Source organism: Anoplopoma fimbria, chromosome 8 (genome assembly GCF_027596085.1).
Source record: "Anoplopoma fimbria isolate UVic2021 breed Golden Eagle Sablefish chromosome 8, Afim_UVic_2022, whole genome shotgun sequence".
Classification (NCBI taxonomy): Eukaryota; Metazoa; Chordata; class Actinopteri; order Perciformes; family Anoplopomatidae; genus Anoplopoma; species Anoplopoma fimbria.
In genome coordinates this window covers 23,496,053-23,510,199 of record NC_072456.1, presented here as the reverse complement: position 1 = coordinate 23,510,199, position 14,147 = coordinate 23,496,053, and the positions used below count along the sequence as shown (strand labels likewise).

The window sequence follows — 14,147 nt, the reverse complement described above, 5'->3', positions numbered from 1 at the left end:
TGTGGTGTTTATTTATATATATACAGTACCAGTCAAAAGTTTGGACACACCTTCTCATTCAACTACTTTGAAGAATCTAAAATATAAAACATATTCTGGTTTGTTGAGCATTTGTTTGTTTACCACATAATTCCATATGTGTTCCTTCATAGTTTGGATGTCTTCAATATTAATCTACAATGTAGGAAAAAAATAAATAAAGAAATAAAGAAAAACCATTTGAATTAGAAGGTGTGTCCAAACTTTTGACTGGTACTGTATATATATATATATTTTTTATATATATAGGAAGGGAGAGTAAAAACAAAAACAGGGACAAGACCACTTTTTAATGAGCTAAATTTAAAGAATAGCCTATATATATATATATATATATATATATATATATATATATATATATATATATATATATATATATATAGTCATACAGTCATACAGAAAAAAAAAAAAAAAAGAAAAAACATTGAATGAGAAGGTGTGTCCAAACTTTTAACTGGTACTGTATATATATATATATATATATATATATTTATATATATATATAAGGGAGAGTAAAAACAAAAATATATATATACAGTCATATATATAAATAAGAAAAAAAGAAATTGAGAAGGTTTTTTAACTGGTACTTTATATATAGGAAGGGAGAGTAAAAACAAAAATAGGGACAAGATAATATTTTAATATATATTATTTTTTTTATATAGGAAGGGAAGTAAAAAAATAAAAAATATATATATATATACAGTCATACAGAAAAAATAAAAACAATAAAGAAAGAAAAACATTGAATGAGAAGGTGTGTCCGAGCTTTTGACTGGTACTGTAGTTGTACAAATAAATTATAAAACCGTGTAACAAATGTTAGTCATCATACACTATTACATTTAAACGATTCAATTAAAAACAAAAACGATGGCTTCGGGGGTTTAGACCCCAAACCTGGCAACCTGGGAGTCTGGCCATAGCGCTGAAAAAACTTGTTGTTGTCGGGGAAAATGGCGTCAAACGTAGAGGCCCCGGAGCGCTGGTACCTCGCCCTTCTCGGCTTTGCGGAGCATTTCAGAACCTCCAGCCCGCCCAAGATCCGACTCTGCGTGCACTGTCTACAGGCGGTGTTTCAGTTCAAGCCGCCGCAGAGGATCGAGGCCCGGACACATCTCCAGCTGGGCTCGGTCCTCTACCACCACACCAAGAACAGCGAGCTGGCCCGCAGCCACCTGGAGAAAGCGGTGAGCGGCGTTCGGTTTCAGGAAAGAGCGGGGATGCGGCGGAGGACGGGGAAGGGTGTAGGCCGCAAGCGGGAGGGGGGTGAAAAAAACGAGCAAGATGATTTATTTTTATTTTTTAAAAAGCTGTTAATTCAGGACGGTTAAATGTTGAAAGAAGTTTAAATGTAGATTTATTAAAGGTTTTTTTTTATATTATGGGATAATTAATAATATGTGTGGGAATCATCACTGCTGACGTTTTGTGTGTGTGTTTTGTGTTTCAGTGGTTCATATCTCAACAAGTCCCTCAGTTTGAAGATGTCAAATTTGAAGCTGCAAGCATTTTGTCAGAACTCTTCTGCCAACAGGTAAATCCCATTTTTTTTAGCTTTCATACATGCATTCATCACTTCTTTGCAGCCACTTTACATTGACATGGTTATATGATGATCCATGCAGGATTGACTGTGCATTTCTTTTTTTTTATAAGATAAAATAAGATAATCCTTTATTAGAAATTTACAGGATTACAGCAGCAAACAAGAGACATAGTAAAAAAAATAAAAATAAAACAAGATCAAAACAAGTATTATAAATAAGCAAATGTGAAATAAAAAAACAAGATCAAAACAAGTATTATAAATAAGCAAATGTGCAATAAAAAAATCAAAACAAGTAATAAATAAGAAATCAATAAAAAAAACAGTAAAGAAATAACTTATATATACAGACAGAAACTATTATAACTATTGTATTGCACAGTGTATTAGTGTCATGTGGTCAAAATGAGTTTTATGATTTGATTATTGCTCTGTTTATCATTTTGAATCACTTTTCAGAATTTGGTGGACTCTGCAAAACCCCTCCTGCGCAAGGCGATCCAGATTTCACAACAAACACCATACTGGCACTGCAGATTGTTGTTCCAGTTGGCGGTATGTATCAGTGCAACAGCATGAACAGGGGTCACATTGTTGCATTCCCAAAGTCATTTTCATGCGCAGGCTCTTGGTTAGTCTGTGTGCTCACACTTGTATTACACATGTTTTTAATTGGATTTTGCAAGTGTCCAAATAGCAAAAGATAGAAATGTTCTTATTGCTTCTTTCAGCAACTTCATACACTGGAGAAAGACTTGGTGTCGGCATGTGACCTGCTGGGGGTCGGAGCCGAGTACGCCCGAGTGGTTGGGTCTGAATATACCAGGTAAATGTCACCCAGTCCTCTCGTTCACAACATATTTATGTCTTTTCTTGGTTTGCATCTGACATTTATTGAACTCGGAAGTCATATTGACATGAAAACCTCTTTTAGTAGTCAGTCCTAGCCCAGACACAGTCAAATAGCAGCATCCAACACATAACAGGACAACAACATCAAATATCAGCAGCATCAATGGAGAAGAAAAAATACAGTATGCAATAACTCAGAGCATTAACAAGCCAGCATTTTGCATATTTTTTGTTAGTAAATTAAATTAGCTGCAGCCAGAAGAGGCCACTTCCCTTTTTCTAAATTTGAAATAATATAAATAGATGTGGGTCTTAAGTTTATAGCTTCAGGGCTGAGTGATACAGCGGGTCAAGTTTAGACAAGATGGATGGTGTTGCAAACCTTTAAATACATTTTATTAACACAATAAAAAAAGGTTGAAACTAAGCCTTTTCTCGATGGCATGAAAAACAGGACTAAAAGAAAACCCATTGTGTGTTTGAATTTCTTTTTGTGATGGTCTGTATGGTGTTGAATGTTTAGACTTTTGTTCATCCAAAGTCCAAAGCATTTGTATTTGTGAAAGGAGGAGACACCATTAGAAGTATTTATGAAAAGGGTTGGAACCTTTGTTCGCACAGGAAATTCCAGTTGATTACTTTTAATTACTTTTAATCTGCAGAGCACAAAAACCAGACCAAGGACAAGTATGAGTAATTTGTCAGTCTCAATCCCTAAACCCTCACTGATTCACTGTCCTCCAGGGTTTGCCATCTTGTTTACCCGTCAAATCCCTTAATACCATTGTAAAGAAAATAATAACGTTCATCTTCGATTCATCTTCATTAAAGTAAAATGTTGCTCTTTGTAAAAGTGTCGTGACAGTTGCACCTTTCTCTTGTAGTGGACACAGTTCAACCAGTTCTGAGTATTTTAACACGCCTCGACACTGGTGCATCCGTGCTACCAAAATAACTGTTGCAGAAAGTGCTTATTGATATATGAAATATTGATTGATTGTGAGAACTGGCTGGAGAAAAAAAGCTTACTTGGTGTTTTTGCTTTTTAGGGCGCTGTTTCTCCTCAGTAAAGGAATGGTGAGTCATCTGCTCTACTTTACGTTTATTATGCTATTTGTACTGTTACACTACGACAGCATAAACAAGGATAGTTCTCTTTCAACACCAAACAAATGCTTTTAACAAACAAATACTATATTTTGTTTATATCAATAACTATACATCAGTACACGTTGTTGTTTTTAACATCAAATTCTATCAGGTTTTGATTGTGGTGATGTTTTTTTTTTTCCTTTCTTTTTATCCGTAGTTGCTGCTAATGGAGAGGAAGCTTGGGGAGGTGCATCCTCTGCTCACACTGTGCGGAACTATTGTAGAAAACTGGCAGGGAAACCCGATCCAGAAGGAGTCCCTGAGGGTCTTCTTCCTGGTCCTACAGGTCACACACTACCTGGATGCTGGACAGGTAGGAAAACCAAGTCTCTGTGAAGTGTGACAGAAGTCTTTTTGTCGTCTGGTTGTTTCAAACTACGTGAAGCTGAGACGGTGTGTGTATATATATCTTTGTGTCCATGTCTCTCAAGGTGAAAAGTGTGAAGCCGTGTCTGAAGCAGCTGCAGCAGTGCATCCAGACCATCTCTACACTCCACGATGATGAGATTCTGCCCAGCAACCCAGCCGACCTCTTCCACTGGCTGCCCAAGGAGCACATGTGTGTCCTCGTCTATTTGGTAATGACACTTCTCTTTCTTTGAATCCTCCAACTTAACACACCGACCTCCACAGTTTTTCTTCTTCTGAACGTTTATGTTGCACTACTCCGAAATGAAGTGGGGCCCATCCTGCATTTTTGGCTAGTATTTGGTAAAGATGCACTGATTGTTTTAGCCACCGTTCAAAAACCAGCCAGTTGTCAGGTGATCGGCCGTGACCGAATTATCGCTTTTGTATATTTTCATTTTTTGTTGCCATTTCAAAATGACACACATATGTGCAGCATTCAAGTTTTCAGTCTCACACGCAGTATAGTCACAGCCACACGTACGCACCATGTTGTCGATGTGGAAGCTCTTCAGTGTGAGTGAAGAAGAGATAGAGGTTACGAACTATATCAACTGCAAGTCAAAATAAAGCGAGGAGGAACGACCTTAAAAACAAGGTTTTGATAACAAGAAGGTCCGGTTATTTAATAGACAATGTTTTGTTATGAACACACCGTTGATTCTGAGTTCTCCATGCAAGAAAAGTTACAAAGACGTTGGTTTATGCTGTCTCTTTATAGTTCTTAGAAAGAGAGAAACAGAGGATCCCACTTCTAAGAAATATGAATCAACCAAGAGAATTGTAATCGGGTTATCTTTAGATTAGTTTTAGTGAGCGTAGTCCATAAGTGACTTTCGATCATGTAGTCAAGTATCAACCAAAAATACAAGAATAGAGTATTCAGAAAATACTTCATGGGCATGTAACTGAAATGTTCGTGTGATCATCAAATGTATTTCCCCATTTACTTTAAAGGTTTTCTATTATATTAGTGCTTTTATCCTCTTAAAGAACGCACACTGTTCTGGTCATTGGGCGGGAGAGGTTGGATGTCTTCTGAGACCTCTGGCTTTGTAAATAAAGCACACTTGCCGCACTTGATCCAGAATGTATTTTGACAGAAGAAGAGGAAACGGAAACACCAGGCTGTCTTGATGAAGTGTTGTCATTTTTCATTTAGGTTGCATTTAAGTTGCATCTGATAACTTGGTAACTAAAAGACAACCAATAACTACGCCTTGATAAGTGACAAAAATGACTGGATAGCTTGATACAACTGCAGCGTTACAACATGCACGTCTTAATTAGTAATTGGTTGACGGTGTTTAATATCTACTCCTTCTTGTCGTTTCACAGGTGACAGTCATGCACTCCATGCAGGCAGGCTACCTGGAGAAAGCTCAGAAGTACACAGACAAGGCTCTTATGCAACTAGAGAAACTAAAAAGTGAGTCACCAAACATGCTACTGTGCTTCTCTAAAAATGGTTTAATATATATATATATATATATATATATATATATATATATATATATATATATATACTATATAAAGAGGAACTGTGCTTTTCAAACTGTAAAAAAAAAGATTTTCCACCACTTGTTTGTGTATGATGTATTATGTTTATTTCCGTGTGTCAGTGTTGGACTGCAGCCCCATCCTCTCTACCTTTCAAGTCATTCTACTGGAGCACATCATCATGTGTAGACTCGTCACGGGCCACAAGGCCACTGCGTTACAAGAGGTACGCTGTTTCTGCTTTGTTCAATATGTTTGTGGTGTGAAAAAACCATCCAGTCCAGCGGGTTGCTTTTGTAGTATGTCACAAGATTAACAAATGCTTGAATGAGCTTGTGGAAGTAAACGTTCTGTTCTGTTCTGTTCTGTCCGTTCAGATCTCACAGGTGTGCCAGCTGTGCCAGCAGTCCCCCAGGTTATTCACCAACCACGCTGCTCAGCTTCACACGCTATTAGTGAGTATTTTCAACCAAAACCTGCTTCCACATTCGTGTGTGTGTGTGTGTGTGTGTGTGTGTGTGTGTGTGTGTGTCTCTGAAAAGACAAAAGTTTCAGATCAATTCTCGTTAAATAATGTTCACTGAAAACAATTGGAGACATCGTCAGTGGTCAAGTTTCTTTTTAATGTCGATTTTTTTAAACATTAAAATAAATGTTTTTGTTATTTTTGAGTCATCCCTCATTTATATTTGAGGAATTCTAGTAAAATAAAAAATACCTCTTCTCATTTAAAATATTGTTACCTTCAAAAATCAAGTTTTAAAAGGAGTTCAATAGATTTTGCAGTAGACGTGTAAATAATGAAAATAAGTAAGGGATGTTGGAATATTGTTTTTTTTATTGTTTTATTATTAGATAGATTTAGATTTATTTTGCGCATGTTAAAACCCTGAAATACAAATTTAACAAAGTGTTAAACTTAGGACAACTTTGAGGACACGGAGGAAGAAGTTTTACATTCCATAAGCTCTCTCTTATTACAGAAGAAACACATATTTCTTTCAATACTACTATATCCCTGTTTCCGTTACAAATGGACATCTGTAATGGTCGATCTGTTCCTCTTCTCATGTCCCAGGGTCTGTACTGTATCTCGGTGAACTGTATGGATAACGCAGAGGCACAGTTTACCACGGCTTTGCGGGTGAGTACATGATGAATACGCTCCACAGTTAATGTCACTTTGTGTGTTTCTTCCTCTCTTTTTACTCGTCCTACTTCTTCTCTCCTCGTCTACTCTGCGGCAGCTGCTCTCTCCTCTTAACTCAAAAGATGTTGTTGGGTTTCAGCTCACCACACACCAGGAACTGTGGACATACATCGTAACCAACTTGGCCAGTGTCTACATAAGGGAAGGGAACCGACACCAGGAGGTTGGTGAAGTAATAACGGGTCACTTCTTTAAATTTGAACAATGCACTGCAATGAAGCACTTCTAAAAAGAAGGTGGTCAGTGTTCATTATGTCAGGTTTTTGATGAAGATATTTTGCCATTACATAGTTTTTCCACATGGGAGTGCTGTTGAGACATTTTTCAAGCAATAGCACAGCAATAGCTCAGCACAATACTTTAAAGAAGTCGGTGCATTAACTCCATTAAAAGGTGTTTGATAGCGAACCCATTGTACTGTGCATCGTGTGCCTGTCCATGTGCTCCATCACGTTCTCACTGTGCGTTCACATGCAGTTAACTTTCTGCCCTGCGTCTACCATTATTTACCATCGCATGTGGTCGATTTTAAAGTGTAATAATGCTCATAACAAGTTAATAATCCGAAGCATAGATACACACACACACACACACAGAAGCATTAAAGTCGATTTTTGAAACGTTGGTCCTGATGATGCAGGATGACAATCGTCACAACTGTCCATTCGATCATGTTTACTCCTTTTCGGTTCATTTGTGTAAAGTCATTTGTGAACAGGAACTGTACCAGAACTTAAATGCAACAATGTAACATGACACTACAGGTGTCAAACTACCCTTTAACGTATTTCCTGTTTTATTTCTTCTTCAGTTGTACAGCCTCCTAGAGAGAATAAACCCAGACCATAACTTCCCAGTAAGGTAAGAGGCATACGGTTTTTACAGTTTGTATTTATACTTATATATATATATATATATATATATATATAACATAACACAGCGCAATACATTTAACACATGCATTTTGTTTCAACTGGTTCAGATTGTTAAATATGCATCCGTTGTCTTTGTTTTGGATTCAGCTCCCATTGCCTCCGGGCTGCAGCCTTCTACATCAGAGGACTCCTGTCCTTCTTTCAAGGACGCTACAACGAGGCCAAGTATGTAGAATCTTAAACAGTTAAAGGCAATCACGACCACAGATCCGCCCTGCATCTGCACATGTTTACATATTTATACCTTGTTGTGTCTCAGACGCTTCCTCAGAGAAACCCTGAAGATGTCTAACGCCGAGGACCTGAACAGACTGACTGCCTGCTCCCTGGTTCTGCTGGGCCACATCTTCTACGTGCTGGGCAACCACAGAGTAAGACTCATGAATACGTGACAGATTGGCCTAATGCTCAAAAGCTGTTTTTTTTTTATCTTTTTGGAACTGAATCAAGATAAGAAAAAAACTGTTTTCATATTCCTATCGGTTCTTGTTCACCCGCATTACTTTCCATGAGCAGCTAGGGCTTCATTTGTGAAACAGTTTATAACTTTTGCAAAAACTTAGAAAATAATATCCTTATACATAGAACCCTATGTAAATAATATATATATATAAGATTTTCCCGAATCAATGGCTAATATACCCCCCTAATTAGCTCCTACACTCAACCTTAGATTGACTTTAATGCAGTGTCTGTTGGTGAATACAGATGAACATAAATCAGCTTGTTCTTTATTCATAGACTTCAGTTATTTTTGTGGCCTGACCATATGAGAAATAAAGAGAGGCAGCAGTGAAGGAAGCCAGCTCAGTTTAGCTGACTCATCTTGAGGCATGTTGTGCTGCAATGTAATAAAACCCTTCCATCTTTGTGCCTTTTTGTAAGGTGACGAAGCAAAAATCATTTCTATGAAGCCATTAGATATAAATCCAAAAATCAACTGACAAGAGAAACGCTGAGATGCTGAAGTTATAGAGCTACTACTTCAATATTTAAAAATATTTTTATAAATGATTTAATTTAAAACAACGGAATTTCACTTTCAAACTTAAACATACTCGACAAAACTAATCTTCTTTTCTACAGTAACTACTTTGAAGCATCAAGTGAATAATTTGTGGGGATTATTATTTTCTCTGCAAAAATTATGAATTAAAACAAACATTTTATACACATGAGTGATCCAAAAATGACCCTTGCCCTGTAGGAGACAATAGCATTCACATAGAAGTCTTTTAATGCTAAAGAGTACAGGCTTATTTGCCTAGCAGCCATTTTGCCATGTCATTGCAGCGAGCCAGCATGCACAGTAACACGGTCCTGGGGCATAGTTAATGTTATCGTTTACACCTGTGTTTACCCTTCAGTGACATGCCAAAATGGCCGCTGTGAAAGGGGCCTATTTATAGATGAGGATCGTCCTCTCGTTGTTTTCACCATTCTTGATTTCTAAAGTAAGTTTCCCTTTTTCTCTTTAGGAAAGCAACAACATGGTTGTACCTGCCATGCAGCTGGCCAGCAAGATCCCCGACATGTCTGTTCAGCTCTGGTCTTCGGCCCTGTTGAAAGGTACATAATGACCTTTTTCCCTTTTATATGTGACATCAGTTTTGTTCTTAGATTTTCTACTTGTTAAACAGGCTTTGCAGAACTTTTAAAACTTGACTCTTCTGTTACATTTAAATCCCAAAGTCTCTTGTTCTTGAGAAAACAAGGCTGTGTTTGAGTGATGAAGCGTGCTGTGCTTGCAGACTTGAACAAGGCCCTCGGGAACACCATGGATGCCCATGAAGCGGCCCAGATGCACCAGAACTTCTCCCAGCAGCTGCTGCAGGACCACATCGCTGCCTGCAGCCTCCCCGAGCATAACCTCATCAGTGTACGTCAAACAGATTAACGTGGATCTAAACGTTCACGTGTCGTTACTCTTCATTACCTCCTCTCGCTTGGGATGGGTATCGTTGGAAAAGTTCAGTTACCGATACCTTGATTTCGATTACGATACCACAAAGATACTTTTTCCTGATGTTGTCGTTGTGTGAATGGAAACTTCATAGCCTAATTAGTAAAACAACTATGCTCAGCTCATTTCTCTCCTATGTGTAAAATTGATTATGGAAACGTGATCTTTTCTTGAAATTAGAGTTCATTGTGTTTAAAAGTCTGTCATTGTGAATAACTAGAGGTATTATTTAATTGGAAAAACCGACACGTTTGCAACATAAAAAAAGAATAGCCCAGTTTAACTTTACCTCCCCACCAGATTCTGTTCTTAAATTCAACACTTTATGGTTTCTTTAAATATTTAACAGTTACTTTTCCAAAAAAATGTATCAATTTTGTTACTTTTTGACAACCACACTGACCGCTCTTCACATCGGCATAATTAGAACCACCGCAAAGCACTTATGTTAGAAGTCGCGTCCCTATTAAATCTGGTTCCTGAGAAGCAAACGTAGCACTTAAAAGGCTGGAGTCTGGCACAGTGCTCCCTCAACATAAAATGCACAATGGCTACATTAAATTACTTCCAGCAAACTTCCAGAGACCAACAAAGGCAAAACAGGATCATAGTCTCTGGTGTTGCTCAGCTTAAAACACAAAAACCCAGAATCCCTCTGCACGTTAGCTAGTCGATCACTATCAAGCCTGTTTGTAACATAACTCACAACGTTATCTACCGTCTGTCCTCTGCTGGGCTCTGTGTGTTTGTGGAGAGGCTCCCCTGCACTCTGAGACACGAGAGCAGACTCATTAATGATTGTGTGACATTTTTGCAGCGTCATGCAAACATAAGAGAAACTCTGGCAATACCCTGAAAGGCTTTTTCAAATGTTTCTCATGTTGCATTCTAGGTGAAAGCAGGTCTTGTTTCCTCCGCTTCCAAGGCATAATACAATTCCTGTAAAGCACAGAGTTTTTCGCTACCTAGTAGGACCGTCACCATTCCGTTGGTGCATGAAGGAGCTGTGTTTTCCGATACCCAGCCCTACGTTTCCCTTCTATCTATTTTCTGCATCTTCGTTTCCCCGTACTGATATTTCTTTATCTTTCTGTGTGTCTTTCAGTGGACTGATGGCCCTCCTCCTGTCCAGATCCAAGCCCAGAACGGCCCGACCACCAGCCTTGCAAGCCTGCTATGAGGGGAAAAAAAAAAAGAAAAACCCCGTCTGTCTCACAATATGGCTGAAGCTGGTACATTATCACAAGCGACAGATCGATGCCTAACAACCTGCTATCAGACCACTGTAGCTGAGATTTGAGAGGATTTTTAACAGGTCACAAGAGTTCAGGCCTTCACTTTATTAGTTTCTCGAGATTGCTTCCTGATTGTCTATCACTTCTTTAATTGTTGTAAAGAAATTACAACGACTGTTGTGCATGTATTTCACACTTTCCGATGGCATGGATGCAGGGCGGGTTCGGACTCTTTATTGGGAGTTGGTGAACGACACATAGCGACGTATAAAAGGGCTTCTTTGCCTCGGATATGGAGAACCCTTCTCTACGGTTGCCAGGTTCCTCTGGAAAAAAAGGAGGGGCTAGATAGAGGGGCGAGCAGTAAAGAAATGTAGAAGAAATTAATTTATTCATGTTGATATTTTTGTATCTGTTGGTAAATATTTTACATCTTGCCTTTTTTTGTATGGATCCTCTTTATTTTTTTGTTTTTTTTTTTTCATGCATGGAAGTTACTGACGTGGACTCCCCTGTACTATAGTTTGGGTTGCTAACAATAAATTCTTGGTTGATCATTTTTTTTGCACAAAATCCATATTCGAAAGAAGAGAGACATCTTGTAATATATTTTCACACATTAATCAGTTGAAAAAGTTTCACCGTACAAATTGTCAGCGTACATAGCATTGGAGCGGTGCCTCTGTGGACCGAAATATTTCTCTGTTGGGGGTCTGTTGATGAGCGATGTTTCAATGCTTTGTGAGTTTTATATCATTTTGGTGGCTGTGAGGTTTTACCACAAACCCTTTTAAAAGCAACACAACTGATGTATTTTTCCATAATATATAAATTCCCTGTCAATGTATTCATTTTTACAATTCCGGTTTAGACTTTTGGAGCTCACGGTAATCTTCAGATATTCAAAACAAAAGCAAATTTATTTTATTTTGTTATATTTTAATTTGTCTTGATAGTTCTACTAAATGCTTTCTTTACAGTATGTTTGTATAGATTTGCCACTCGTTGAACCTTTATTGTACAGTGACATTTTATAAAGGCAATTTAGTAAAGTGTGATATGTATTTTTAGCTATCCTGAGTAGAAATCTCAATGCTTGGTATTTGAGGCACTCTGTACGGACACAGTTTAAGCTTGAGTACTAGCCATATTCTATCCAATGCATATGTTTTTAATGCTTACATTGTTTTCAATAATTTTCCAATAAAATATGATTAAAAAGAATTGAGTAATTTACTGTTTTGAATCTCAAGGTTGTCAACATTATGCCTTGTTTTTTTAAGAGTCTAAATGCATGTCAGCGAATTATGTTGACGGACATCAGGCAAAACAATAGAGAAACTGAGTGAATACTGGAAGCTGTTGTACAGTAAAGTGAGTTAGTGGTGATCAAGTTTACTATGTGACCTGTAGGTGGTGCTAGAGCTTTCAAATGTGTTGACATCCATGCAATTGTCCTGTTAATGTCTTTTATTCTAGAAAAAAATATGCACAAATCTTAATTTCAGGGCTAAATGGTTTAGTATATTTCACTTTATGAACTTTAACTACAAGCAGAACCTAGCGTTTATGGAAGAAAATAAATATGCTATGTAAACGAGGTACGTGAAGGTACCACCACAACAATTACATACTTTATAATTATCAGTGCTTTTCAAAAAAAAGTATTTAACGTGATTGAGTTGTATTTAAAAAGCTAGCTCACAGTGCAGTTCTCGTGTTGTCGTCATTGTGTATGGGATGCCTGATTCACTCAGATCTCTCTGTATTGAAAACTAATATTCAAAAAAACTAATATGAAGAAGTGGAAATTAAGAAGAAATGTTGTGATTTGAAATGTGATCACTCAAGAGTAGGTTAAACACAGATACAAAGCAGGACCTGGGCTTTGTAAAGACTAGGAAACAGGTGATAAGTTATTCTAGTCGACAAGAACCTTTGGGCCCGCGTGCATCCCTGCACCTGTTCAATCAGAAATGAGGAGGACTTCTGCTCAAATGAGGACTTTGCCCCAAAGAGCAGCTTGAGGAAGAAACCTGAGAACACTTCCACTGTTTTATAGCTAAAAAAAACTCACTGATCTTCTTCACCATCATTTCCCTGCCTCAAGCTTTTACAAGGCATGTGGTACACTGCTATTTAAAGGTGATTATTAGCCATGCCGTCTGAACAGGTCTGGAATTAGCCAGGAAACATATGGGGGCTCTCAGCTAGTGATGATAACCACAGGAATTTCCACACCAGCACCTGCAGGGGCCACCAGGAAGAAGTTCTGCATGGTGAGCTAATCTAGAGATGTCACATGATAGCCTTGTGTCTCTGAGTGTACTTCAGGGGCAATCTGACCAGGTACGACCAGAGGACAACAGTGTATCTTAGAGAGGGATAGAGGCTCTCGGTCTAGTCTGGCACTGGACTCTCACTAACAAAAGGAGTATTTAGTGTCCATTGATCCTTAAGCTGCTGCAGGGTCCTCTGGGGTCGCAGAGAGATCCTGAAGGGTCGGCATGGAGACGGATCCACGGAAATGTCTGCTTTGCAACCAGTAGCTCTGTTCTGCCTCAACTGCCATCCCATGTAATGAGGAGCAATTTAATTGTTAAATAACCAGCATAGAAAAAGTAAAACCACACAATCCTGTTTCATAAGTACATTCAAATAATACAGATTATACTTTATATTAAGTATGATTGAGCAGAACTCCTGTTGTATTGTTACTGAAACCCTGGTTCACTTATATATTTAGGTTCACCATAATAGTACTAAAGGTTTATGAATTAATATCCCTTTGTTGAAGAAAACCTCACTTGTTTTAATATGTTGTGTGACAAAATTAAAGATGAACCAGTTTGATGCTTTTATTTACCGTTTTGCAGTAAATGGCATCCATTGGTACGCAACAGCAATTAAAAGGTAGCGTCTTAAAGGTTCCTTTATGCATATTTGCAGGTACACACACAGAGATACGTACACATAAGAATACCTCAAGACATATAAAGTACTGTATGCAAAAAGTACACACATGCCAAGACACTCATATTATATAACATGATACCATTGTCAAACTTCCAAGCATAATGCAAAATGTCAGTTAACAGGTGTTTCTGAAACAAATGAGGATCATATTGATTTATAAACCACTTAAATACAGGAACTCACTTTGGTGTTACTGACTATGTGGTCAGTAATAGAAAGTAAAACATCTACCATGTTATAAGGGTCAAATTGGTATGACTTTTTAATGTTTGCAAATGTGTCTGTATCATGAGTTGCAGTGTCCAAGTAAATACTGTAAGAAGTT

The 14,147-nt window shown here is 37.9% G+C and overlaps 1 protein-coding gene across 2 annotated transcripts; it reads left to right on the top strand.

Moving 5' to 3' along the window:
- Window positions 1-950: 950 nt before the first annotated feature.
- On the top strand, window positions 951-12,059 carry mau2 (MAU2 sister chromatid cohesion factor). Of its 2 annotated transcripts, none has more exons than XM_054602513.1 (18): window positions 951-1,232; window positions 1,496-1,579; window positions 2,051-2,146; window positions 2,323-2,417; window positions 3,493-3,520; window positions 3,753-3,908; window positions 4,027-4,173; window positions 5,342-5,432; window positions 5,626-5,729; window positions 5,881-5,958; window positions 6,582-6,647; window positions 6,793-6,876; window positions 7,525-7,574; window positions 7,736-7,813; window positions 7,908-8,019; window positions 9,127-9,217; window positions 9,400-9,527; window positions 10,717-12,059. In XM_054602513.1, the coding sequence occupies exons 1-18, from the start codon at window positions 999-1,001 to the stop codon at window positions 10,789-10,791; spliced, it is 1,797 nt and encodes a 598-aa protein (XP_054458488.1). In that variant the 5' UTR covers window positions 951-998; the 3' UTR covers window positions 10,792-12,059. The 2 variants fall into 2 exon arrangements, with proteins under 2 accessions (XP_054458488.1, XP_054458487.1); XM_054602512.1 differs by having other exon boundaries at window positions 6,793-6,885.
- The last annotated feature ends 2,088 nt before the right edge of the window (window positions 12,060-14,147 follow it).

What these genes read in the sequence shown, in the direction of transcription:
- mau2 (XM_054602512.1), top strand. Translation starts at nt 999, where the DNA reads ATGGCGTCAAACGTAGAGGCCCCGGAGCGCTGGTACCTCGCCCTTCTC. An exon ending in TGTGTGTCCTCGTCTATTTG is followed by an intron (nt 4,174 to 5,341) that starts GTAATGACACTT and finishes GTCGTTTCACAG; the next exon opens with GTGACAGTCATGCACTCCAT. An exon ending in CCGAGCATAACCTCATCAGT is followed by an intron (nt 9,528 to 10,716) that starts GTACGTCAAACA and finishes TGTGTCTTTCAG; the next exon opens with TGGACTGATGGCCCTCCTCC.